Source organism: Trichosurus vulpecula, chromosome 4, assembly GCF_011100635.1.
Source record: "Trichosurus vulpecula isolate mTriVul1 chromosome 4, mTriVul1.pri, whole genome shotgun sequence".
Taxonomy (NCBI): domain Eukaryota; kingdom Metazoa; phylum Chordata; class Mammalia; order Diprotodontia; family Phalangeridae; genus Trichosurus; species Trichosurus vulpecula.
In genome coordinates, this window is record NC_050576.1 from 101,226,925 (window position 1) to 101,253,545 (window position 26,621).

The 26,621-nt window shown below is 50.0% G+C and overlaps 1 protein-coding gene across 3 annotated transcripts in view; it reads right to left on the reverse strand.

Moving 5' to 3' along the window:
- Positions 1-25,958, reverse strand: part of KIF21B (kinesin family member 21B) — a 72,733-nt gene extending 46,775 nt beyond the window's left edge. For all 3 annotated transcript variants that reach the window (XM_036754625.1, XM_036754624.1, XM_036754626.1), the window contains exons 1-4: positions 25,442-25,958; positions 5,201-5,423; positions 4,746-4,928; positions 146-295 (exon numbers count right to left, since the gene is read on the reverse strand). In XM_036754625.1, coding sequence (XP_036610520.1) covers positions 146-295; positions 4,746-4,928; positions 5,201-5,423; positions 25,442-25,482 — 597 coding nt within the window. In that variant the 5' untranslated portion in view covers positions 25,483-25,958. The remainder of the gene's footprint in view (positions 1-145; positions 296-4,745; positions 4,929-5,200; positions 5,424-25,441) is intronic.
- Positions 25,959-26,621: the final 663 nt, after the last annotated feature.

The following is a 26,621-nucleotide window of genomic DNA, read 5'->3' on the forward strand; positions in this document are numbered from 1 at the left end:
CATTTTACAGAGGAGGAAACTGAGGCAGGCAGCTCTGCCCAGGGCATGTATCTATGGCTAGATCTGAACCCAGGTCTTCCTGACACAGACCCAGTGCTCTCTATCCATTGTGCTACTGAGCTGCCTCTCCCTAGTAGACTCCCACCTCTTCTTGGGAACTGATGAGGCGGGAGGTGACGCCGGTGGTGTAGATGCCCCCATTGGCGTCTTCGTGGATCTTGATGTTGGATTTTCGGTGGCGGGAGTCAGGATCTCGGGTGCTATCAAACAGGTCGAGGATTTCCTCATTGTAGAGCTGGACGTAAGAGCCAGAGTGGAAGAGGAGGCAATGGTGGGTTATTACCCAGAGGTCAATGGGGGGGGGGTCCCTCCTACACCAACTTTTCTCTTTCATAAAACTTCATTCTCATCTAGTAGGGTCTCAGGGTCCTACTGGGGCAGAGGTCGCAAGAGGACCAAAGGGTTGAGAATCCAGAGGCCTTAGAACAGGCCCTGTTTAGGTTATAGAATAGGGTGGGATCCCCAACTCAAGTCAGATCCCTGGGCAGTGCTGATGATGTGGAAATGGGCTCAGAGATGGAGAACTTAGCAGTCATGGGGAGACTTATTTAGACTGATGCAAAGTGTGGTGCTGTAAATGGAAAGAACAACCACAAAACAATTGAATCTGAAAGCTGGGAAGTGATAAGGACCAAGCTTGGACCCAAAGAAAAAGTTTAAGGATGCATCTCTTCACCCTTCTTTGTAGAGGTGGGTAACTGAGTGTGGGAATTATATGAAACTTTATATGTTAGTTTTGTGGATCTGTCATGTTCTCTCTTTTATTCTTGGTTTAAGGGATGGCTCTAGAGGAAGGGAAGAGAGGAGGGATACACTTAGTAAAGGAGGTGATATAAAAACAAAAGATATCAATCAAATTTTATTTTTAAAAAATTTAACCCACATGTACAATAATATTTATAGTGGCTCTTTTTGTGGTGGCAAAGAACTGGAAATTGAGGGGATGCCCATCAATTGGAGAATGGCTGAACAAGTTGTGGTATATGAATGTAATGGAATACTGTTGTGCTATAAGAAATGGTGAACAGGTGGACTTCAGAAAAACCTGGAAAGAATTATATGAACTGATGCTGAGTGAGGGAAGCAGATGCAGAGAACACTGTACCCAGTTACAGCCGCATTGTGTGATGACTAACTTGGATACTTAGCTCTGTTCATGATGGAAAATGCTATCCACATTCAGAGAAAGAATTACAGAGTCTGAATGCAGATCGAAGCACTGAATTGGATTTTTCTCTCTTTTTTGTTTTGTTTCTTCTTTCTCGTGGTTCATTCCATTGGTTATAATTCTTCTTTGCTACATGACTAATGTGAAAATATGTTTAATGTGAATATATATGTTGAGCCTGTATCAGGTTGCATGCCATCTTGGGGGAAGGGGCAAGGGAGGGAGGAGGAGAAAATTTGGAACTCAAAAGCTTGTGGAATTCAATGGTGTAAATTAAAAATAAATTAATTTTTTAAAAATTTGCATTCACTGCTACCCATCCCATCAATGTCAGGGGCAAAAGTTCAGATACTCTCTGAACACATTTGGACATGTTCTCTTCTTCTTCACATGGACCTGACTGGAGGATAGGGGTGGAAATTAGAGCTAGGAGAAATAGGGGTTTACTTTATGTGGCAATAGGCAGAAGGGACCACTCCTGGCTTGACCTTCTAGGTGTGTGTCTGCTTCTCTGTAGGGACCCTATATTGTCCTGCCTTCTAGTTTGACCCAGCTTGGAAGATTCCCCAAACCCCAGGGTAAACTCTTCTTTTTATAATCACCACCAGAGAAAGTGCTACTTGCTAAGGGGCAGGGACACTCCCCAGCGAGGATCTGGGAGCCTGGGGAACCCAAAAGATGGACAGGTGGGCGCCAGAGGAGAGGGAGAATGAGGAAGGAGACAGCTGAGGGCCGCAGCCACTGGGTTCCTGCCTCTGGAAACTCTGATAGCCTGGACATCCGAGGCTTTGACGCTCCTCAAAGGGACGGAAATATCAAGGCAGGAAAGGGAAGAGGAACAGGAAAGTACTGACTGGGATTTGGGTGCCATTAATGCCCCTGTCCTCCTGGGTCTGTCTGTCCTATAAACAGACAGAATGGACTCATGTAACCCTTTCCACCCCAAGGGCAGCATCCCGAGGAGTGGCTCCGTCCTTGGCACAGCCTTCCCAGGGGGCTGCTGGGTCCCCTCCCTCTGGACATTTCCCTGGCAACCGGGCTGGAGAAGAAAAAACAAAGAGACGAGAAACAAAAGACAAATCCATTGAATCTGAAAGGGAGACCGGAGTCCCTGAAGGGCAAAGCAGCCACACTCTTGTCTAAGGACACCTAGGAGACAGGAGCCGACCCAGGAGGGAGCAATTAACCAGCAGCCCCCTGGGGTGGGGGGTGGTAAGGACCAAAGGCGGGCAGGGTTGTTTTCCTGCTCTGCTTTCCCTAAGCTTTCTGTTCCTCTCTCAGACTGAAATGGCAAGGGGAGCCAGAGCTGGAGGGAGGGTTTGCAGGGTTCAAGCCCGTCTCTGGGGAGCCATGCCTGTGGGCAGGGCTTCTAGAAGGTCACTGTTGGGGGAAGGGGCAGAAGGGGGTTTCCTAAGCCCTTCTCTCTCATTCAGGGCGAAGCACTGAGTCTGACAGATTCTGAAGGGACCCCAGTAATCACCTAAACCAGAGGTGTCAGCTACATGGCCCTAGCACCATCCCCAGGGAGGCCAGAACCAGACTAAAATATAGCGGGGAAAATAATTAACAAAAGAAATAAAAATATAATAGAACATGAAAAATGTTAACATGTGGTTTTCTAAGTCAATATGTGGCCCACTGAGATTCTTATCTATGGCTTAGTGGCCCTGGTTTCTATTTGAGTTTGACCTGACTGATCTAAGCCAATTCCCTCCTGGACTTTTGCAGATAAGGAAACTGAGACCTGAGAAGTTTCAGTGACTAGCCTGAGGCCACACAGATCTATGTAAAAACAGCAAATGAGCCTACATCTACCCTTCTAGGCCCCTCCAGGATATCCCCTCTTTCTGATTCAGGAGGACTACAGGGAGTCCTGAGGTTTCTTGTGGAAATCACTCAATATTGCCATACATACATTCCACCTCCACCAGGACACTGATGGCTTGCTTCCTGTCCAGAGGAATCTGCCTTCTTTAGGCCAGAGTGAGATGGACAGAGAATAAAATATCTAGGCAGAAAAAGGTCGGGAAGGACACCTGCTGTCAGGAGACTAAAGAAGCCTGGTTCTAGAAAATTGGGAAATTCTCCCATGTCAGATCTAGGAAGGAAGCATAAGCAAGTGGTCAAAAAGTGAAAGGACAATAGAAGTCAGATCTAGGGAAACTGAGGCAGACTAAGCAAGTGGCCAAAAAGCAAAGGGACAACATTAGGCCTTCAGCACCTCTGGAGCTGACTGCATTCTTCCTGGGCTAAGTGGGACTCCCTCCTTTCCAGGTAGAGCCTGAGCAAGGCAGCCCCTGTGCTGTAGTGTACCCCATGAAAGAAGAGGGTGTCGATGTTGTTCTTAATAGTAAAAGCTGAGATTTCAATACTGTTTTGTGCTTTCCTCACAATAGCCCCATGAAGTAGGCAGTATGGGTACTGCTGTCCCCTATTTTAGAGATGAGGACAACAGACTTGGAAAGGTTAAGTGACTTGCTCTCTTCTGTAAAGAGGAGGAGATGTCGTTTTCTCACACCAAGGTCACATAATCAGTTTTTTGATTCCTGGGAGATCTGGGCTATGATTCAAATGTCTCACTTTCACTGTTCCCCTATTTCTTAAATACCAGGTATCTTCAAAGATCCCAATGGAAGCTCAGTGGAGAAAAAAGAGGTGTCATGGGAGAGTCAGGACTTGAACTCATAACCTCCAACTCCCCAGTCAAAGTTTTGCCAGGATTTGGCTCCAGAGCACCAGCCGCTGGGCTGGCAGTTCTGACCCAGACTAGTACCAGCTTTAGTTCTCTCATCCCTGGGAAGTTTATGGCCCAGAGGGAACAGAAGATGAGAATGTTGGATCCACAGCATCTTTCTGGCCTCCTGGGCTCATCCTGAGCCCAGGCAGAGTGCTCCTCAGGGTCAATGACTCTAGGCAACAAGACTGCACACTGGCCTGTATCCAGCAACCCCTGTCCCCTACTCCACCCTCAGGCCCAGCTGGGAGAATCTACCTTCCTTCTCCCAACAAGACCACATTGCAGCCAAGTACATCTCGCAAGCCTTTAAACTCAGGCTTTGGCCATCCTTAAGCCCCAAAAGATGTAATAGGACAACCTTGCCAGAGCAGGCCAGGCCCACACTCAGAAACCCAGGCAGGTATCCAGGCTCAGACCTAGGGGTGCTCTCTTTCCCTTCCCAGAAAAAAAAAAAAGGTTCTCTGTGTAGGCTCCCAAGAATATGACCTAACAGTCCTCTGGTGGGTGAGAGGATCTCAGAATTAGAGCTAGAACTTACAGGCCATTTTGGCCCACTTCCCCCTCACCCCCATTTCATATATGAAGATCTGGGACCTGAAGTGGTTTGCCCAAGGTACCCCAGGGTGTAAGTAGAAGTGTCAGGATTTGAATCAAGGTTTTTTGACTCTAAACCTTTGACTGTTCCTTCTACCGGACCACGGTGCCCCCCAAAATAAGGGACCCAGGCCCTACCCAGCTCTGTGTCTCTCCCGTGTCCTCTCCTCATCTCCCTGGCCATACCTCCAGAAATTGTGCACTGACTTTGAACTCGGGCCCAGGCACTCCCTGTTCCTGGGCCTGTCTCTTGCGATCGGCAATGCCCCTGAAGAGGTGTCCTATGGCCCTCGGGATGATACCATGCTCCTCCTCCGTGGTGCTCATGTCGAAGCCGGTGCCCATGGTATATGTCTTCCCAGCTCCTGTCTGTGGGAGGAGAGATGGGACAGGACAGTTCTTAAAGAATCTTCTAGGAGGAACCAAAGCTAGTGGACCCAAAGGTGAGGATCTCTGATGCCTTCCCCGACTCAATCATTATATATCCCCTTCTCCTCTAAGACCTTCATCTCTCCCAGAAAGACCTTTTCAACTGATTTCACGACCTCCTGAGAACTTTTCACTCGTTAACAAGATTCTTACAGGTCTTATGTGTCTCTCATCTAACTAGGAGCTGACCTGGGGAGGGAGGGAGGCCTTACCTGTCCGTAGGCCAGCACTGTGGCATTGTAGCCCTCAAAGCAGCCCTCGATGAGCTTGCCCACACAAGCTGTGTAGATTTGCTCTTGCCAGGTGTCCAGGTCAAAGACAAAGTCATAGGTGAAGGCCTTGTCCTTCCCCAGAAGCACCTGGGGCTCTCCAGGAGTGACGGAGGTACAGATGTGACATCCTTCAATCTTCTCCTTGGATAGCTGGGGGCGGATCCTGCTCAGGGAGAGGGAGAGAAAAAGAGAGAAGAGAGAAAGAGAGACAGACAGAGAGACAGAGAAGGAGGGAGGGAGGAAGTGAGAGACAGAGACAGACAGAGAGAGACAGAGAGGGGGAGGGAGGGAGAGGAAGAAAGAGGGAGGGAGAGAAAGAGACAGAGAGAGAGAGAGAGAGAGAGAGAGAGAGAGAGAGAGAGAGAGAGAGAGAGAGAGAGAGAGAGAGAGAGAGAGAGAGAGAGAGAGTGAGTCCTGGTCAGGCTTCTAACCCAGAAATAAGGAAGTATGTCTTAGGTTCCCTTTCCCTCCAAACTTTCTTAGAACGAACATGTCCCTAATCTCATAAGTTCAAGAAAGGCAAGGAATGGAGCCTACTGAGCAGGCTGACACTCTAAGAAGGAAGTACAGAAGAAATCCCAGTCTCCAGTAGGACCCGGGGCTAGGATAGGAACAGCGACAAAGGCCAAGATGCGTTAGCATCTGTCTATCAAGCTTCCCAGCTGCATTCCACTTCCTGTAGCCAACAAATGTTCCCTCTTTCCCAGAAGCCCTCAGCCTGGGTCCCTGGAGCTGGGGGGACTTTTTGAGGTACAAGCCCTGGGAGAGAGCCAGGAATCCCAGGGCCCCATCTCTGGGAGGAGCCATGGACCGAGAAGACAGACTCCCATGAGCCAGAAAATGTTCAAGGAGTCCCAGGGAAGGGCAGGGTCCTCTGAAAGGGGCCACAGGCCAGACACACAAAGTTGGGCCTAAGTCCAAGGGGCTAGCAGCATGAGCCTGAAAGCAAGGGGATGGAATGGGGAAACAAGCATCCATCTGGCATGAGCAGGGAGAGAGCCATGGACAGGGCTTTCTCCTCCTAGGTCCTACTCCCTCCCTTCTCACTGGCACCAAGGCAGCTGGTACCATGGTGAAATCCCCATGGCAACTGAGTGCCTGCCAGGGTATCTGGGGGTGGGTAAGAGGAAGCACTCCCTTCCCCCCCAAATGAATCAGAGAGGGGGGCGAATTAGGCTCTGCCACCCTTCAGCTCCTGCAAACCCTCCTGCCTGCTCTGGTCCCTCACAATGAGCTGCCTGTCAGGCTTCCTCATCCTAAGCCAACATTTATCGAGAAGATGAAAAGACTGAGAGAGGGACCAGAGAAGGAGCCCAGCGGAGCCTGGAAGACAAGCCAGCAGCTCTTTTCTCTCTGACCCAGGACCTTTGTGGTTCTAAAATCTTGCAAGGGTGGGGTAGGATGAGGGAGGGGTGGTGGGAAGGTGAAGATGGGCTGGCTGGGCTCAGAAGGAAGAGGAGCTTACTAGGAACCACATTAGGGAAGGGGATGCCCAGTACTTACAGTAACAAGACCACCACCCTGGCTATCCCAGATCTCATTCACACCCAGCTGGAAAGTGTAAAATGATTCTTATCGAAAAGTAAGCTGAACAAACATGAAGAGAAGACAGCAGTATGAATCACAGGGCCTTTTCTCCAAAGGACACTTCCCTTTTAGGAAATGGGATGGGAAGGGGAAATTATGGAGCTTCTCTAGTGACCCCCAACTTCAACTTCTCCCCAAAACAAAGGACCAGCTTTTAAAAACCAATATTCTACCAGGGTTCTTGCACAGTTGTGAGTCACTCAACACTACAGGCTGAAGAGTCCAAACGGATTATTGCTCAGGACAATAGGAGGAATGGTGGGTGTGAGCAGGCTGCCACACAAACAAAATTAGGAACTGTGAATGAAAAGTATCATGAGAGTAATGCGTGATCAACAAAAAAAAACAGGCTGGTCTTATGGCCAGAGCTGAGCAGCCCCTGTGCCTCCAAGGAATAATAAGAGTAAGACAGGAAGGCCCTGAGGTCATCGAGTGTGGGGGGGCGGGCACCACCTTCCCCACCTCCCTGAATCATTCCCACTACCTTGTGGGAGAACATAGGTGGGAAGCACAGGCTGGGCAGCCGTCGAAGAGCCGCTATTTACGTTCTAAGAAGGAACACAAGGATGTCCTTGCAAGAGAACGATGAAGCTCCAGGATGACACGAATATTGGAGTCTGAAGTTGAATGAAACTGGGTCTTGCAGCAGAGGAGCAAAGGCTTTCATTCATCACCCATCATTCAATTCCATTTCATTCAACCCAATCCAAATTCCAAAGACATGACAGTCCCAGCACCCAAGGAGCTCACGTCAGGCAGCCCCTTCACTCAAGAAACGTCTAATTCCAGGGTAATTACAGTGACACGGTGAGTCAGGGGCAGGAAGAGAGGGGGACCCAGGTGCTAGGCTCCCAGTACTGAATCCAATCTTGACTCCAAGAGGAGAGGCTGCCCAGCTCTGCTTTGTATATGGGGCATGTTGCAGTTAAACAAGCCACAGATCTGGAGTCAGAGGAATGAGGCAGGGTGGGACAGTAGAAAGGGCATTCTTGGGCTCTGGAGGAAGATGATCTGGGTTCAGGTTCTGCTTCTGAGCTCGCTGTCAGTGTGATCTTGAACAAGTCAGTTTACTCATTTATAAAATAGGGGGTGGGGGTGGCAGGAATTTTTTTTTTTGCTTGTCTTTGCATATTTGTTACAGGGGATCTGTTTTTGTTTTTCTTTTTTCCAATGCAGTGAGGGGATGAGGAGGTGGGGGAATAAATGCCTATTAATTGAAAAATAAAATGAGAAGGCCAAATTGGATAGCCTCTACTGTCCCTTCACATTCTAGATCTGTGATGCTACGGCCTGCGTTCAAATCACAGCTTGGGAACTTACTGCCTGTGTCACTTTGGACCAGTCACTTAACTGCTCTGGGCCTTAGGATCGAATTCTCAGATGATGGGCTCTCAATCTATGATCTGAAGACCGACGCCCCCAACCCCCCCCCCCCGCCCCCAGTTGTCAGTGCAGGGTGGAATGGACACAGATGGCAGTGAATTCCCAGAAGAAGGGCAAGCGTAGTATAACAGTATAAAGCCTGACTTGGCATCACAAGGCCTAGAGGTTCCCAAAGAAAACATACACCTAACATTTTAACAACCTTCAAGCTCTCAATAGGAGGTATGATTCTCAGAGAGCACCCTCTGGCCACTCAAGGGCTGAAGATCCTTTTTCCAAGGTGGGAGGGGTGGCTCTAACCTCTCCTTAGGGCTGTGGACTGCAGCCCCTGAGGTTCAGAAAAATGTACTTCCCTCCCAGGCTTTCTTCCTACCCATGATAGGATTTTCTGGATCCAATTCAAATACCATTTAATTACCTCTAGCAAATGGCAGCTCTAATGATTGGAGAAAATCGAATCAGGGTCCCTGAGGATGGCCTGCTCGGTGGGGGTGGGGGATCAACATAGCCTTCCTGACTGGTTATAAGCTGCTCAGTTTGCTTTGACCACCCCCAAGGGGCCCACCTGTCCAAGAGGAGGAAAATCAACTATAAAGGGTCCGGGCTCTTTGAGGCCTTGAAAGTCAGGGCCAGCTACGTTCAGCAATTGATCAGGCAGCCCTGAGGCACTCTGTGGTCCCAGGGTACCCTCGGTCTGGATCCCCCCACCCCCAATCACACTGCTCACCCCAGCCAGGAACAGAATTCACACGTCTTTGACTCCCCCCATTCCGGCGAGAGCCAAACAACACAGAATTAACTCTATATTACCAAGATCAGGCAATGTCATTTAGGGGGAAAGGATGCCGTCCCCATACTACTTTACCTTCTCCCCTCTGGTAACCTGGACTCAGACCCTGGGGCTTTGGGCTCTGATAGGTCAGCTTTTGTCTTCTCTCCCTGGGGCCCAGACCACCACTCCTCTGTCTAGACTTTGGGTGCCAGCTCCCACTCCCTTTCAGCCCTTCCTAGCTCAATTTCTCATATAGTCTTACCCTATTAGAAGGTAAGCTGTTGGGGCAGTTAGTTGGCCTAATGGTTGGAGCACCAGCTCTGGAGTCAGGAGGATCTGAGTTTAAATGTGACCTCAACTAGCTGTGTGAACCTGGGCAAGTCTCTTCGCCCTGTTGGCCTCAGTCTCCTCGCCCTTAAAATGAGTGGGAGAAGGAAATGGCAAATCACTCCGGTATCTTTGCCAAGAAAACTCCAAAAGGAGTCACAACGAGTTGAACACACCAGTATAACCACGACAACAGTTACAATGATAACGTTGGCAAATCCTTTACAAAGATCATCTCATCTGACCTCACAACAACCCTGGAGGGCAGTGCTATTATTATCCCCATTTTATACATGAGAAAATGGAGGCCAAGAGATGTCAAGTGACTTGCCCAGGGTCACACAGCTCCTAAGTGTCTAAGGTCTGATTTGAACTCGAGACTCCCTGACTCCAAATCCAACAGCTCTAGCCACCAGACCCAGGACTTCCTGTCTCCTCCTGGCTCCTCTTGGGAGAGATAAATAATTCAGATCTTCCACTAAGGCACTTGTCGGACCCCAAAGCTGCCACTAGCTCATCTCCAGCCGTGACTCTCCACCCCTCAGGGACTAGGTGAGGCCAGCCTCCCTCTGGAAAGTGCAGGCCTTGTGCATCTTCTTGGTTCCCTTCCTCACTTTCTAAGAATCACAGAAGAGTCCTCAGACACCACATAGTCCAGGCCTCCAGACCACATGTGCCCCTCTAGGTCCTCGAGTGCAGCCCTTGGACTTCACAGAACAAATCCCCTGAATAAAAGGGTTTGTTCTGTAAAACTTGGATTCAGTCCAAGGGCCGCACCCGAGGACCTCAAGGCTACTTGTGACCTCGAGGCTGCAGGTTCCCCACCTCCACTCACCCCTGAACAGGCATCCATCCCCTTAAAGACATCCCTAATGGGGAGACCTCCAGGCACAGCTTAACGACCAAGGCTTTTAGGAAGCTTTTCCTTTCCTACTACATTGGCTCACAGGTTCCAGTTCTACCCTCAGGGGCCAAGCAGAAAGTCTATTCCTCTTCCATATAGGTTTCCTTTAAATATTTGTAGACAGTCGACATGTCCCCACTTCTTATTTCCAGATGGGAAGACTGAGGCCCAGCCCAGGCCCCACTTTCCTCTAGGTCACCGAGGCCCAGACTCCAAACTCACAGTCCCAAAGCACCTGTCTGTGGAAAGAACACTGATGGGGAAACCCTCTCAAACCCAGGCTCAGCAGGCTGTGTGACCTTGGGAAAGTCAAATATTCTCAGCTTCAGGTTCTTCACATATAAAATGGGATGGGACATTGGGGTGGTGTGGTGGGGATAGAGCTGGACTACATTATCCCAAAGGACTCTTATAGCTTTAAATTTCTCTGACCTACGAAGCTTTCTGTACTATCCTTTGCCCTACGGGATCCTCCTAGGGTGAGGCTACTACTGGAAGGCTGCCAAGGCAGAAGGGCCCTGGTCACAGAGATAAGCACAGCTCTCCCCACCCCTTGCAGAGTTCTTGGGTCAGTTGGAGTAAAGAACAAGTTCAGTGTAGTAGGCCTGACTGAAAGGAGAGGAAGGAAGGGAAACCTGGAACCCTCTTCCTTACACCCACACCCCCTGGGGGAGGCTGGGAGCAGAGAACTTGGGTCATACTCTCGAGCATCACAGCTGGCTCCAGGGACCTCCTAAGGATTTCCCTTCACCCTCTCCTACAGAAGGAGATCTGGGTGCCCTGGCTCCCACCCCTACCTGCACCATTCAAGAGAAGGAAGGGTCAGGCTGGGGGGCTTCAAAGGAGAAGGCCAGCACAGAAAGCCCCCTGAAACTCCCAGAACAGAGCCCAATCTATTCCTCACTTGGCAATGCCCAGCCTGAAGTCAGAGTGAGGGGGCTGCAGCTTTTTCAGGGGCAGGATCTGGCACGGGCCTGGAGAGCTCAGAAACTTCCTCTGTCCACAATGAAGAGGGACCAGGTCAGATGTGGGAATGGCCCTTCTGGCCCTCTCCCTTTTCCCCTTCCTCCTCCAACACACACATCCACACCACAGACAGGGCTAATGGGCAAGCCACTGAAGAGAGCTGAGCCATCTCAGAGACAAAGGCGGGGGAAAAAGAGCTGAGCTCAGCATTCACAGAGCTGCTTGGAGAGACAGGCAGGGAGGGCAGTGGGCAAAGGAGACCAGGAGGAAATGCATGAAAGGCCACTCTGAAATGAGTGGCCAGCCTTCCCCACCCCCGCCCCAGCTCCAGCATCCCAAGCAGCATCTGGACAGGGGCCCAGTAACTTTCAAGTGGCCCATACCTGGGGGTGGGGGATGGGTGCAGAAGAAGGAGGTATCTCCTTCCCTAACCATCTCACCCTTACCACCCAGGGACATCTCTAAAAATCCTTGGCTCCCAAAAGCTCTACCCAGTGGCCCCTAAGATTTGTTAGTCTAGCCCTGGCTACTAGCTAGGATTCTCACCCGCTGCTGGTTTCTCAACAGCCTTTGCCCCAAGTCACCACCCACCCTGTACCCTGGTTTTGCTTCCTTTTCCTGGCTTCAGAGATCCATCAACCTTCTATCTCTTCAGTAGATTATCTTGTATATTCTATTAATGTACACATTGTCTCTCCCATCAGAATATAAATTCCTTGAGGGCTGGGACTGTTTTTGGTCTTTCTTTGTACCCCTAGTAGCTAAGTGGTACAGTGGATAGTGCCAGGCCTGGAGTTGGGAAGACCTGAGTTCAAATCTCACCTCAGACACTCACTAGCTGTGTGACCCTGGGCAAGTCACTTTACCCTGTTTGCCTCAGTTTCCTCATCTGCAAAATGACCTAGAGAAGGAAATGGCAAACCACTTCAGTATCTCTGCCGAGAAAACCCCAAATGGAGTCAGGAAGAGTTACATACAACTGAACAACAACTTAGCACAGTGCCTGGGACATGGTAAGTGATTAATAAAGGCTTGATTGGTCAACAAGCCTTTTGTAATCTCCTACTATGTGGCTGGCACTAGGCTGCTGGGGATACAAAGAAAGGCAAAAACCATAGTGTCTGTTTTTAAGGAGCTCAGATTCTAGTTGGGGAGACAAGGTGAACACTACTATGAAAATACAAGATATATATATATGCATATACATCTACAGGGAGATGATGTCAGAGGGAAGTGGGAGCAGGGGATTGTGAAGGTGGGATTTGATCTCGGTGACTGATAAACTGAAATGTCAAGTGCATAGAGGCCACCAGAAAGATTAGGAGGAAGAGATAGATGCCATATATCTCCCAGCTCCAGGAATCAGTGTTCTTCTGAGCTCTGGGACTGAAATCGAAGAAGCTAGTATTTGGGTAGAGGGGAAAAGGAGCCTGGTTGGCAGTGTCAGCATTAGCTGGGGAGGGAGGCAGCAGAACATGAATCACAGGTTCAAAGAATTTGAGAATTGGAAGGGATCTCAATGGCTGGCTTGTCCAAAGCTTACACAGAAGGAATCCCTCCTATGAATCAACTGCAATCCTGAAGCTAAGCCAGAAGGGACCCAAGAGCACAGGAGGGGTAGAGCTCAAGACCCCTGAGGGCCAGGAGGGTGTCCACCTAGATATATCCTGTCCTTCCTCCCCTGACTGGATTGGTGAACCTTTAACCAAAATATATCTCCATGAAGAGCCCCAGTGCAGATAACAGATTCCTCACTCACATTCATAAATGTGCTTTCTGCTACAAATAGATTTCTATAGATTATCTTAGTTGATATGACTCTTCCCAGGGTTGTGGTAAGGGTCCTGCTAAAGTAGGCAAATATTATCCCCATTTTACAGATCATAGGATTTTTAGAGCTAGAAGAGACCATAGAGGTCATGTGGTCCAGTGGTATGTGCATCGCACTTCTGCCTAATGTAACAGCTAGTAATTGTCAGAGCCAGGATTCGTACTTAGCTCCTCTGCCTCCCAGTCCAAAGCTATTTCCTCTATATTAGACTGAATGATGGCATCCCGGTAGGTCTGTATTCGGTGCTGATCTGTTATCCCTAGAAGACCACTTTCTGAGGTTGAGAGAGAATGCTCAGCTTTTTGGTTGGATGCTGAGAGAATTCAGTTTCTCCATCTGTATAAGAATTTTGAAGAAAGGATCTCAAGAGGTCATCTAAGCCATCCTCCTAACCAAACCTGGGCTAAACCCGAAAGGAAATTAGGTACAATTTTTTTTTTTTGAGACTGGGTCTTCCCATCTTGCCCAAGCTTAGAGTTCAATGGCCATTTATGGTTTCAATCCCAATACTGATCAGCATGGGAGCTTTAATCTGTTCTGTTTTTCAAACCTTGGCCAGTTCATCCCTCTTCAGGTAGTCTGGTGGCCCTCAACCCCCAGGGGCTTACTATAATGCTGCCAAATTTAGAGGGAATACCCAATTGTAAGGCCAATCAGTAAGTGAAAGATCTTTCTTGCCCATTAAACAGGCCTCAGGTGGGGCCAACAAAGGGGAGCCTGACTAGAGGCAGGTGCATATCCTTTCACTAACTAGGTGTGAGGCCTGAGGCCCCAGGCCCCACACCTTTTTGCTAAGTAAGTTCTGAGCCCTCAGGGTCCTGAACAGGGTATATAAGCTCTTAGGTTGGTGTTTTGCCTTTGGGGGCACACTCATTGAAAGAGTTTTGGTGAGGAGACTATGAGTAAGCCATTGAAGCAGCACCCCCTTCTTTGAAAACCCTGATGTTGCTACTTCTCTGGTGACTATGTATTGTGATTTGGTTAGACAGAAATGTTGATCTGTTTATATTGTCTCTGTTTGTAATTTCTGTTTGTATTTGCTGTGAGGTTCAGGGTGCTGGCTTTTCTCCCTGAACTAAGTGAATGGTATATGTATATTTAATTAAAGTAAGACTATTAACCCCTTAAAGTTGCTTTCCTTAGAAAAGCAGATCAAAGGACCTGTGCTAGCAGCCCTCCTGTGTGCTTTTGTTACTGGTCTTTCACCCCCACAACAGCTGCTAGCAACATTGTTGTTACACCAATCTGACAGGCTCAAGTAATCCCCTAGCCTTGGCTTCCCCAACCAGCAGAGACTATAGGTATGAGCTAGCTACCATGCTTGGCTGAAAACCTTTCTTTTTAAACTCTTATCCTTAAGCTTTATCCTTACTCAGGACACTTGGGTTCCCTTCCTAGAGATTTAAGATCTAGCATGATAGAAGATGGACCACGTGGAGGTGATGATGCTATATGGCTCTTTCCAAAGGAGAGCTGACTAACTTCTGGTCTACCAACGCATATTAGATGGAGTCTCTAATCTTACCACACAGTAGCCACTCATTCAAGACTGGTAATTGTTTCTTCTTGGTGATCAGCTCTTCCTCATTACAGACTTATTGGGTCTGTAGGAAGGAAACTTATTGGGGTCCCTTGAACTCTGAGTCCCAAGGCCATCTGACGTGGGGTGCCCCCTTACTCAGAAGGTATTGCACCAAGGGCAACTTCTGCCTTGTGGCAGATTTTAATCACTGCCAAATCCTTCGGTATTCTTTGTACACAAGGCCACAGGCAGCTCCCAACAAGGTTCAATAGACAAAACTTCTTTGGGAGTGCGTATACCACAAGGGAACATAAGGAAAACCCCCTAAGAACATTTGACTCTTGTAGCCACATGGCTCCTGCAATGAGGTCTCTTAACTAGTGTTTCTTCTCTCTCTCAGCTCTCTCTTTCTCTTCTCTTTCCTGTCTTTGTCTCTCCTACCCCATCACCCACCTTTCTCTCTTATCTCCATCTTAGCTCTCTCTCTTCTGAGTCTGTCTCTCTCTTTCCTCTCTGGCTCTCCCTCTCCCTCTCTCTCTCCCCTTTGCTCTTTCTCCTCTGTCTTTCCTCTCTTGTCTTTGTCTCTCCCATCCCATCACCCCCCCATCTTTCTCTCTCTCTCTCTCTTCCATCTCGCTGTCTCTCTTCTCTGTCTCTCTCACCACAGCAAGCATGATCAGTTCTGTAACTACAGTACAATGGGGCAAGCTAGAACACCAGCTGGACAAGTCCTACTGTCCTACTTCTAAGCCTGCCTTTCCCTGCTGGCCACAGGCAGCCCCAGCAGGGACTCCAGGCTCTTGCTTTCCCATTCTCTCAGTATGTCCATCCTGCCAGCCTTACTGGAGTGACAGAATCCAGCTTCAACTGCACTGGAAAGGGGTTTATAATTAGACAGCAGGAAGAACTTCCTGTGTGTAAATTTTTAACCCTTAAAGGGGATGGCTAGGGAAGACCAAAGATGTTCAAGGAAGGAGATTCTGTAATTACTGGATAAATCCATCCCCAGATAACCTAGTTGGCCTGGGATAAGTTATAAAACCTGTACAGGGCTAGTGATTGCAAATAGTTGGCTACCAAACACCCCACCCAGCTTGCCAATAGCCTCTCAGTCCCAGGAAGCAGTACAGATACTCCTCCCTATTTTATAGAGGAAATGAAGTCTATGATGATGAAGTCAAAATCAAACAGAAATGAGGGCCACCAAACCATATGTAAGGATTCCTGCAGACTACATACTGATTTAGAAAAGCACAGGTTAACATCATCTATGTTCTATTATTCTATGTTCTATTCTCTTTTGGGTTCAATTTCTTTATCTATAAAATGAAAGGGTTGGACTATAGCAGTGGTGTCAAACTGAACAGGAACCCCACATGGATCTCTACAGAAGGATCTCTGTGGGACATACACTGACTTAGCTTTAAAATGCTAATGTTATGTAGGTTTTTTATTTATTTTGTTCATTATTCCCAATTCCATTTCAATCTGGTTTGACCTGCACTTGGAAGTGTGGCAGTGTTGGCACCATACCTCTGGACTAAATGACCTTAAAAGTCCTTCCTAGCTCTAGTCTATGATCCTGTGATCCCTCAAGGAGCTCAGAAGTCCCTCTCCTCAAGCTGAGGCGCACAGCATTTCCTCAATGCAGACACGCTAACCAGTGTCTATCTTCATCCCTTGTCCTAATGAGCATCCTGTTCTCCTCCTCCCCTTGGCCTCCTGCCAGCTCAGCTGCTCTGCGCTCTCTCTCTGTCTCTCACAAAAAGCTGGAGAGAGTGAGCCCTGCTCTCCCAGGGGGGTCTGGCTCCCAGACACCCCAGGGGCCCTCCGTCGTCTCAGCCCCAAAGGAGACAGGGCAGAGGAACCATCTCAGCCTGAGGAGCTTCAGTGGAACATTGGCTCTTTAAAGGCGTGAGGGGAAGAAACAGGGCTTCTATCCCTCTCCCCCAACAAACAACACACCCCAGAATTGAGGTCTCCACAAACACTCTGGTCCTTTGTCTTCACACTGAGGGTCTGCCTCCCATAAGGACTTTCTTTTTTCTTCCCTCCCTAACTCTGTGTCCCCTAGCCCCATTTCCTTCAGATACTCACCACCCACCCCTCAGTGAGGGTCCACAGAAAAAGAAGAGAAAGACCCACTCTGACCCCACTGACTGGGCGGCTTTGTGCTACAGGGTTAAAGGTCCTTGTTTTATGGCTCCAGCACAGGGACTTGGAGGCAGGAAAGGAAGGCTTGGGGAAGGACAGGAGGAACTGAAGACCAGTTCAGGGTCCCTCTTTGTGTCTACCGGGCTCTCTGCCCTCTCCTCTCTGCACCCTGGACAAATTCTTAATTGGGGGTCAGGAGGGAATAGAAGCATCTTAAGGACTCTTGGGATACCACATGTAAGAGGGTATCTCAATAAGATACTGAAATGGGAGTGGGATTCTGTCCCACAACCATTCCAAGTGATCTATCTCCCCTAGATTCTTCTCCGCACTCCTCCCCCCACTCCAAGGAAAAGGGCTCAATGACGCTGCCCCACCCCCCAAAAAAAACCACTAAGAAAACAAAGGAGGGTCCAGGCAATTGCCTTTCCAAGGTATTTTCAAAGGACATCTGCATATGATAATAGCTAATATTTCCATAACACTTTAAGGTTTGCAAAGCATTGTCTGTGTCTTATCTCATTGGATCTCCTCATGGATCTCCTCCTGACAATCTTGTGAGGTGAGTGTTATTATGATTTCCCCCTTTTACAGACGAAGAAACTAAACCTGCAGGAGATGAATGAAATGACTTGCTCAGGATTACCCATTTATGTGTTTATTATTTATTTATCTATTTAGAGTGGAAGGCAGAATCTGAGCTCAAGTCTTCCTGACTCGAATTAGAGGAGGGGGAAGGGCAAAGAAAGAGATTTTGAACCCTCTGACTTCAAATCCAGAACTCTTTCTGCTCTGTTATATTGCCCTGGGCTTGGCTTTAGCCTGGCCCTGGCCTGAGAGTGGAGATATAGGAGGTTCCATGAAAGAATGGAGGGTCCCGCTTCAGCCTGAGCTTCTCTGCTCTCAAACCCACTGCACCTGGGGCCTCCCTGTGTCTCACCCAGACGGTGTGTACAGGCACTCACTGGAGTTCAATGGAGCTGCTTGGCCAAACCACTTCCATCTTACTCTTTGGGCACTTCAGCAATGGAATCCTTGAAAGGTCTTTCCACACCTTACCACCAACATTTCCACTTTCAAGCAGAGAACATGGGGAAGAACATAGGCTACCTCAGTGTGGTCTCTATGATCCCAAGGGTCTATCCTTCTTCTACCCTGAGCAGTTCAACAGGAAAACCTGAGAGCCAAGGAATGGGTATGAGGCAGACCCATTAGCCCTGCTCTGGGGAAGCCCAGGCTCAGCTGTGCTCTAACTTCATCCTCTGTTGACACATCCCACCAGCCCCCAGTCACCACTTCCTAACCCATCCTGCCCCACTCTCTGCCTCGGGCGGGGGGGGGGGGGGGGCCGGCGTGCAAGGGCATCTGGCCCAGGGTTTCCCATGACCTCCCTGGAGACACATCCCTGAGCCTGGCTCTGGGAGAGACCCTGAGCAGTGACAGCATCTGGCCGGGAGCAACCCCAGGATCCCTTAGGGATGGATGGCCCCACAGTTCAGGAATGCAGAGCAACAGGCGGGCCTGGTATGCTTAAAGGAAGACCACAGAAAGCAAGGAGCTTCCTCCCCCTAGTCAGGGCCCGTCCCTGGATCTCCCTAGTTTCCTGCTTGGTCTCTAAACCTGTTCCCTGCTCCAGACCTTATCGCTGCAGGGCAGTTACTAAGCTATGGACCACAAAAGAGAGAGGAGATGTCAATCTCTCTAATATCTGTATGTTAACTCCTTGCTCCCCATGAGGTCACAGCCCCTACCAAGGTGGCTGCAGGGGTGAATGAATGGCTCAGGCAATGTGGGCTAGCAGAAAAAGCACTGGACTTGGAACCAGAGGGCCAGGGGTTGCATTCTGACTCTCCTCCTCATTGTCTGGGGAGAAGCTTGAGGTCAGAAAAAGACTTCCTAGCAGTGGGAATGGCGGTGCCTTAAAGGGTGGGGAATTCCCCCTTATTGGAGGGCTTCATCAAGAGGCTAGATGACACAGATGGAAAGCCTCCTTGTTCAGGTACACTTGGACCAGAGGGCCTGGAGAATGACCTAGAGCAGCCTGAAGATTCTAAGATCTTGAGGACTCAAGTGCCTTTTCTGTAGTAAGAAGGGGCTGGATTAAATGATCTCTAAATTCTATGGAGCAAGAGTCCCCTAAACATGGGACAGGATGGCCTCTACCCCAGCATTAGCCACAGGCTTCCAACCAAAAAGAGAGCACAGGGCAGGAAACCAAGGCATCCCAAGGATAGGGAGGGGCCCCAGCTCCCTCTTCTCCTTTCCATCCCAGGACTGGGTTATAGCTCTGATCTTTGCCTCCCTGGACCACCCCTAAGGAAATCCCTCTTCCCCCAGTCCCCAGACTCTCCTCACAGCCAATCTGCCACCCCACCCTCCCTGACCTGTGGGCCAGGGAGGAACAGGTGCCATTGCATTAGTTACTGCCACCTTTCTCAGTTCAACCAGCCTGGGCTGTGATATGGGGGCCCTCCCCTAACTCCCTCCAAACCCTAGTCTCCCCTCTTCATCCCTGACCTCCTTGCGTATAGCCATAGCTGAACCTAACACAGAGAACAGAGGACAGGGGGCTGAAGAGGGAGGAGGGTATATGGAAGGAGTATTGGGAAGAGTATGAGGTATATTCCCCCAGCCCTTGGACCAAAACTTCTTTTTCTAAGATCAAGGAGAGGAAGAAGAGGCTGAAGAAGCACACATCATAGTCATCTCTAAACTGGCTGGTGGAGGGTGCAGACGGTCCAGATTGATGGCTCCTCCCCTCAGCCCCCTAGCTCTTGTTTGGGGAGAGGGTTGCATGTATTCCACCCCAGCCAACTGCCATCTTCTTGTGGAGACCACTGCAATGCAGCAAAGGAGCATCTCCATCTAACAGAGGGTGGGATGGGTGAAGTTTTCCCACACATGCTTGGGGAGGAGGCAGGGGCAGGAAGAGAGATCTATATTTAGGAAGTATTAGCCTGGTGTTCACAAACAGGGCTGGGACCAAAGGTAGACAAGAAGGGCAGCTGCCCTGTGTAACAGGTGTAACAGGAAGGTGATGAGGGAATGTGCAAAGAAGGAAACTTTTGAATATGACTATAAATGCACATATTTTCTAAAATCCTCCTCTCTAAGAAATATGGGCATTTATTTTGTGACAAGTCAAGTCACATATGTCACACCTTGGTGGGGAAGGGTGTTGGGGTGGGGGTTGGTGGGGGGTGGGTTGGGGAAGAGATCTAATTCCTGAAAATGCACAGATGCAAATTCTAGGCCTTGCCCAGGTAGCCCACATGCCTTGTCCTGGCTATGATTAGAGCCATTCTCCCTTTTTAAGAAACCCACTCTATGAACATTTGGACTCATTCCCAGTATTCTCTTTCATTTATATAAATAAACACCGTCTGCCTTTCAAAGCATGTTTATATCCATTATCTCATTTCACCTTCCCAATTATTCTATGAGGTAGGAAGAATACAGCTCCAGGATGGGAACTCCTTAATGATCCTCATTCAACAGGAGGCCCAAAGTTAAATGACTTTCTCAAGGTCACACAGCTTGTTACTGTTTGTGTCAGTAGGAGAATGAAGAGCTTTGGATTCTCATTTCAGGGTTTTTGCCACCTCATCCTGGTGTCTATTCTGTCTTTATGTGAAACAATAATGTAATTTATATATTTGTTGTATTTATACAATTTTGAAGAGACAGCATAGCATGGTAGATTGTAAATGTGAGATATTATCGGCAGATTTTTTTTCGCAAAAGAATTTACCCCAGGATTACCTTAAAGAGAATACTCGTGGTTCATTAAGATAGGATTTAAATACAGAATTATGGAATGTTCCATTCGACTTAACATTTATTTAGCATCTGAGGTCCAGAAAGACTTTGGGTACTGGGGCCCAGAAACAGAACCATCTCTGCCTTCATGGGGCTTATATTTTACTGGATTAGGGCTGGAGAAAGTCCTTTGAAAACATCCAGTATGACCTCTGTATTTTACAGATAGGAAAATGAGACCCAGATTAATCAAATGATATGCCCCAAGGTCACATGACTGTGTAAAGGCAGAATCTGTATTAAGTAGTAGAATGGAAAAGAAATAAGAATCTGATTGGTCTGAGGCCTGACCCCTACATTTTGTGTTAACCTCAATCATCGGGGGGCCATCTCCAGTGGTCCTGATCTATATCTTGCCACTGGACCCAGATGGCTCTGGAGAAGAAAGGCTGGTGACCTTGCACAGCTCTCTCTCATTTAAATTCAATTCACTTCCATGTCATGGCGTCACCTCCCTGATGTCACGGTCCTCTTTGAGAATGAAGGACAAACAGCAACAACACAGAACATAAGAGGTGGATGGTATTGAATCCAGATCTCAAGAGATTATTTACAGGTGAGGAAGGCGGGGGGAGAAGCTACCAGCTGAGGTGTTGGCTTCTCCCACTGGTGGGATCATCAGTTCCTATCTATGGGTTTCAAGCAGCCAATTTGACCCCACCTAACTGCTGCTGTTTTCAAATGCTCAGACCCAATGAGAAGCAGCGAAGTTCAGGGCAGAGTTGGGCCTTTAAGTCAGAGAGGTTTCCGGGGTAATGTGGTTACTATAGTTTACTTCCTCCTCCAGATAAAAGCCTGGCCTCACTGACAATTAGTCAACAAGCATTTCTTAAGGGCCTTACCACATGCCAGGCATGGTGCTAAGGGCATCTTCTCTGTCCCTCACTCAGTAACTCAAGCCACTGGGATTGTAAGTGATAGGACGAAGACCTGAACCCAAAGTATTCTGGCCCCAAATCCAGTGCTTTTCCCCTCTATCCCCCCATATACAGAGAGTAGTAGTGGCTAGTTCACTGGACACGGAGTCAGAAAGACATGGGTTCAAATGTTGCCTTGGACACTCACTGGCTTGCATGACCCTGACGAATCACTTCTCTTCTATGGGCCTCAGTTTCCTCATTTGTGGAATGAGGGGGATGGCTCCTGGGGAGACTTCTGCCTCTGAATCTCCAGGGCATAGAAAGGAAGCTCAGGGAAACGTGAACAGTGATAAGAGAGAGGCTTAGAGGAGAAAGCAGGAGCAGGGGCCCCTTCTAAGTGGGGGTGTTTACAGGGAGGCCTGGAGGTTGGAAGGGGCTTAAATAAACTCACCACGTGGCTCGGCTTCCTTCCCCAATTTCAGACTTCTAACAGAGTCTGAGTCTCCTGTCTAACCATCTCTCTTTGCCGGGCCTGCTTTCTCCCAGGCCTGGGGGCCCTGACAGCATCCTGTCCTCACGGGGTCATCTTGGCCTTCCTTTCCACCACCCCCATGAGTAAAGTTCAGTCTCCAAAGGACTGGCAAGACCCAGGCAGCTCGGGGCCCTTACACTATGAAGAGATTACAGGATAAAGGGGCCCCAGAAGGGATCGAGGCTTTGGTGCAGTGATCCTGCTCTGACCCGGCTGGGTTCAGGGGCTCTCTTCAGAACACCGCCCAAGGACTGCTGGTTACCCCACCTCCCTTCCCCAGACTACAGCCAGTCAGCTAGATTAGGCCAGGCCCTACCCACAGGGGGAGGTGATCTGGTTATTTGTGGGGGTGGAGAAGAAGAGAGGAGCAAGGATAGAGGGAGGGAGGGTGCCTTGCAGCTGTTCTAAAAGCCCGGACCCTGCTGGTTCTGCTGACAGCTCAGACTACTCCATGCCCACTCCCCGCTCAGGAACCCTGGATCTTTGAGCTTTCTTCTTGCCTGTCCCCTCTCACTCTTTCTACCTGCCCCCTCCCCCCACTTCCTATTCCTTCTCCCATTCACTCTGGCATTAGGCAAATAACCCAGCTTTGATCTTCCTCATCATGGGCCGATGCCGGGCCAAGAGCACCGTCTAGTACCTCTTCATCTGTTTATTCCCCTACCACTTAGCTCTCAGAGCCACATGCCAAACTAGATCTGGCTGATCCCTAGCCTCTCCATTCCCAGATCTGAGCTCCAGGGTCCCTGAGGACTCATGTGCTGCTCGGACAGCATTTTATTTAGATATAAGAAAGGACTTGCAGAACATAAAGAGGAAACATTAGAAGGGATGACTGGATGTCTGATTCCCCTCTGAGAGACTTCAACCTTCACCACCCTAACCCCTCTCCTCAATCTTAAAGAGGCAGGAGCATGGCCAAGATGAACCCAGGTGGGCTATGACTACTCAGCAATTCTGATTTCCCTGTACTGAGTTTCAATTTGTAAGGGAAAGTCAAAGAAACTGTCAGTCTTCTCTTCTGTCCCCCATGGGGCCATCTGCTCCCCTCTCTCTCAGTCCCAGCCCCCACCCCCCCACCCCAGCCCCAGCCATTCTCAGATCTTGGATTGGAAACTGGGCTCTGGGCAGCATTTTCTGCCTTCCACGGCTGGCTGCCCATTCAGGTCCCAGTATGTTCTGGTGTTCTGAAGGCTGCACTGTGGGAGAGAGGGAGAAAAGGGGGGGGGGCTACACATCTTCCTGCATGCCCTCCTATCCCACCCCCTTAGATTGAATGCCCCTTTCCTTCAGATAAGCAGTTCTCCAACCAGCTAGGGACCAAGACCAACTGCCCAGGGAACAGGGGTGCTTGGTCCTCATGTACACAATACCTAACATGTGACAGAGCCCCTCCCTATTCCCCCTTACTCATTTCATGTTCCACCTCAAGCTGGGACTGGGTGGGGTCTCTTCCCCAGCCTGTCCTACTCACTCCAAGGTAGGGATGATTCCCTTCCCTCTACAAGATGAGGGACAAACCCAAAGGAGCTCAGCCTTCCTCTTGAAAAAAGAAAGCTTGAGTGGAGGTGGGGAGGGGAAGAGGAGGCTTTGTTGAGGGTCTCCCTTCAAAGTGGTACCTAAGGGAAAGGCTATAAGGAGTGAGCGCACCCCCTGCCTTCTCTCTTCTCACAGATGCCCTTCTTCTCAGACCCTTGAGCTCATAATGGGGGGTGGGGATGGGAAGACCTGGGGGGGAAGGGGGCCAGGCCAGCCCGGGACTCATTTTCCTTTTATGGTGGTTTCTCTCTGCCTCTAGCCCACTGCAGATGCTGTATTTATATTTCCCTATTCTCCCTGGTGGACCTGCCCCCCTTCGACCTCCTTGCAATATTGCTATGGGTAGTCACCAGGCAGCAGCACAACCCTGACCCCCACCCCCATCCCACAGAGGTGTGTGCGTGTGTGTGTATGTGTAGAGGCACCTGCAGTGCTGTTCTTTGTCTAACACAGCCCAATGGCTGGGACAGGAAAGCTCTGTGTAAGTGATGCTCAGTCATGGAGCCCAGAGGTGGTTAAGCTTAGAATCGGTCATCATTCTCCCTGCCCTTAGCCACCCCTTCAGAACGGGCTATGCTGTCATCTTCATCCCAATAGTCATGGCTGCACGTCAAGGCAGGCACCCATCACACTTGGGGGTGGGGTGCGGTTTGATGGACCGCAAAGAGCCTGTTCACACTATACCGCTTCAGCTCTGTCTGGAGGTAGTCCTAGGGACCCTGTCATATCCTTCACCAGGAGGGGGTTGGTGGAGAGATTCATGAGACCTTTCGATACTCCTATTCTGAGTACACATACCAGGCTGCTTGACCAATTACACCCTAGTCCTGGTTGGGAAGGGATGCAGGGTGAGAAAGGCAGAAATATAAAATATAGCATTGTCCCTGCCAGGCCTCTGTTCTTTCCAGCCTCCAGTGGAAACACCCTTAATCCCCTCAACAGACAGATTTGACAAGGAAAAAAAAGGCGGGATGGAGAAGAAAGGTCAGACAAACCCTCATTACCCCATCAGAGAGCAGTACAAAGGCCTCAGATGTTCAACTTTGCAGCGTTTCCTGCTGTCACCTCCGAGAAAGGGAGACATGTACACCCTCCCCCTTCAAGACAAGCCCCCTTTGCTATTTCCTCTCTACTCCCACCCCAATCTGTCAATATTTTACCTCATACCAGCCACACAAAATGGATCCCCAGGTAGCTGCTCCTTTCCCCCCAAACACTAAAACAGACCCAAAGATTGGGAGAGATGCAAACTGTCAGTCTACCCTCCTCCCAGCTTAGAAAACAATGACCTCAGCCCAGGTCTCTTCTCCTGTGGGGACCCAGATCCCCTTTAACCGGCAATCCCAATTAAAAACCAAACCAGCCTCCCTCTCTCCCTTGACTCCATCCAAGGAGACGGCACATCAATCAGGAAAAGGGATCTTTGTTTGGAGAAGCCGTGCAGCAGCGGGGGCAGGCGGCTGGAGTGGTGGGATGCGGTGGGAATCAGTGTCCAGCAGCCGCAAGACTGCAGTTTTTGACTGGCAAGAGCCTAGAATTTGTTGGTTTTTTTTTTTAATCTTAAAATAATAATAATAATCCCTAATGAGACAACGCATGGGGCGGCGAAGAGGAAACACACAGATGCCCTGGCTTGGGCCGGGGTTGGGTGTGAAATACCGGATTTCCTTGTTTATTCGATTTTCTGTTCATTAAGGGCTCCCAAGAGAAGAGGTGGATATTATCTCCCAAACAAAGCCACCCTCTAGTCTCTCTCCTAGGGACCCCCCACACACCAAGCCTGAAGCCTCAGGTCATTCATGGATCCCCGTGCTGCAGAACGCAAGGAGAATGTGGAATTGGGGGTGGGGGTGGGGTGGTCCAGGCTCCCCACTTGAAACAAAGCTGCGCAGAGGAGCCGCACCCCCGGCGCCCCCTCCCCACACACAGACACAGACACACACCCCTCCTTCCTCCCCCGCGCGCCCCCTCCCCGCGGCTCTTACCTGACCGCCACCTTGACGCAGCAGTCACCCTGGCTTGCCATGGCTCTCCCAGATCTCCAGGGACCTCTGGCATGGATCAGGGGATCGAGTCAGAGAGCCAGTGCCTGAGGATGCAGGAGGAAGAGGAGGAGGCGGCACTGGCACTGGAGTCGTGCGCCGCGGCTGCGGCTGCTGTTGCTGCTGCTGCTGCGGCGGCGGCGGCGGCTGTGGCTGCGGCTGGAGGTGACATGCTCTCCCGAGGCGGCGGCGGCGGCGGCTTCCGCGAGGCTCATGGGGAGCGGGCAGAAGAACCCCGGAGCTCCCCGCTCGCCCTTGCGCCCTCCATGTGGCCGGGGCCCTGAGGCTCTGCGTTGAAATGGACCTGACAGCTGAGGCCGAAATTGACCAACTCCATCCACACCCCCTCCCGCACGCGCTCACACCCGCACCCGCGCACACACTCACACCGCTCACTCACTCACACCCCCACTCACACCCTCGCACACACCCCCACACTCCCGAGCGCACCTACCACCCTTCTCCAGCCACCTCCAGCGGCAGCGGGAACAAAGGGGGCGGGGGCCGGGCGGGCTGGAGACCCCGCCCCCACACCCTCCGCAGAGCCCGAGCATGGCCCCGCCCCCCGCCCCGGCGTGGACCAGTCAGACGCGGAGGAGAACAGAAGGGGCGGGGCCTCATCCTTTAAAGGGACCTCTTGGCTTTCTTCCACCTCTCCTGCCTTTCTGGGGCGGCTGCCCCCTCCCCGCCTCTCCCGTAGGGGTTATTTATCCTTTCTCCGAATGGCACCCGTTAATAACCCTAATCCCATGTCACATTTCTCCACCAGCACCCAGCGGGGTGGGGGCAGTATTATTGCCTCCACTTTACGGAGGAGGAAACTGAGGCTCGACCAATCTAATCCACCCACATATATGAAGTGCCTACTGGGTGCCAAGCACCGGTCTAAGCTAGTTTCCCGGCTCCATCTCCCCGCCCCCCCCTTAGAGGACAGAGACTGAGTTATTGTTTTTTTGTATGTCCAGTGCCTACACAGTGCCTTGCACTAAGCTTAATTGTATTTATTGGATTCCCCTAGATCCGGGCTGCTGATGCTCTCTGCAACGGGAGAGGGGTCTTGAAGTTACCTTGGGGAGGGAGATGAGGTGTGGAAAAACAGTCCCTGCCCTCAGGGGGTTTATAA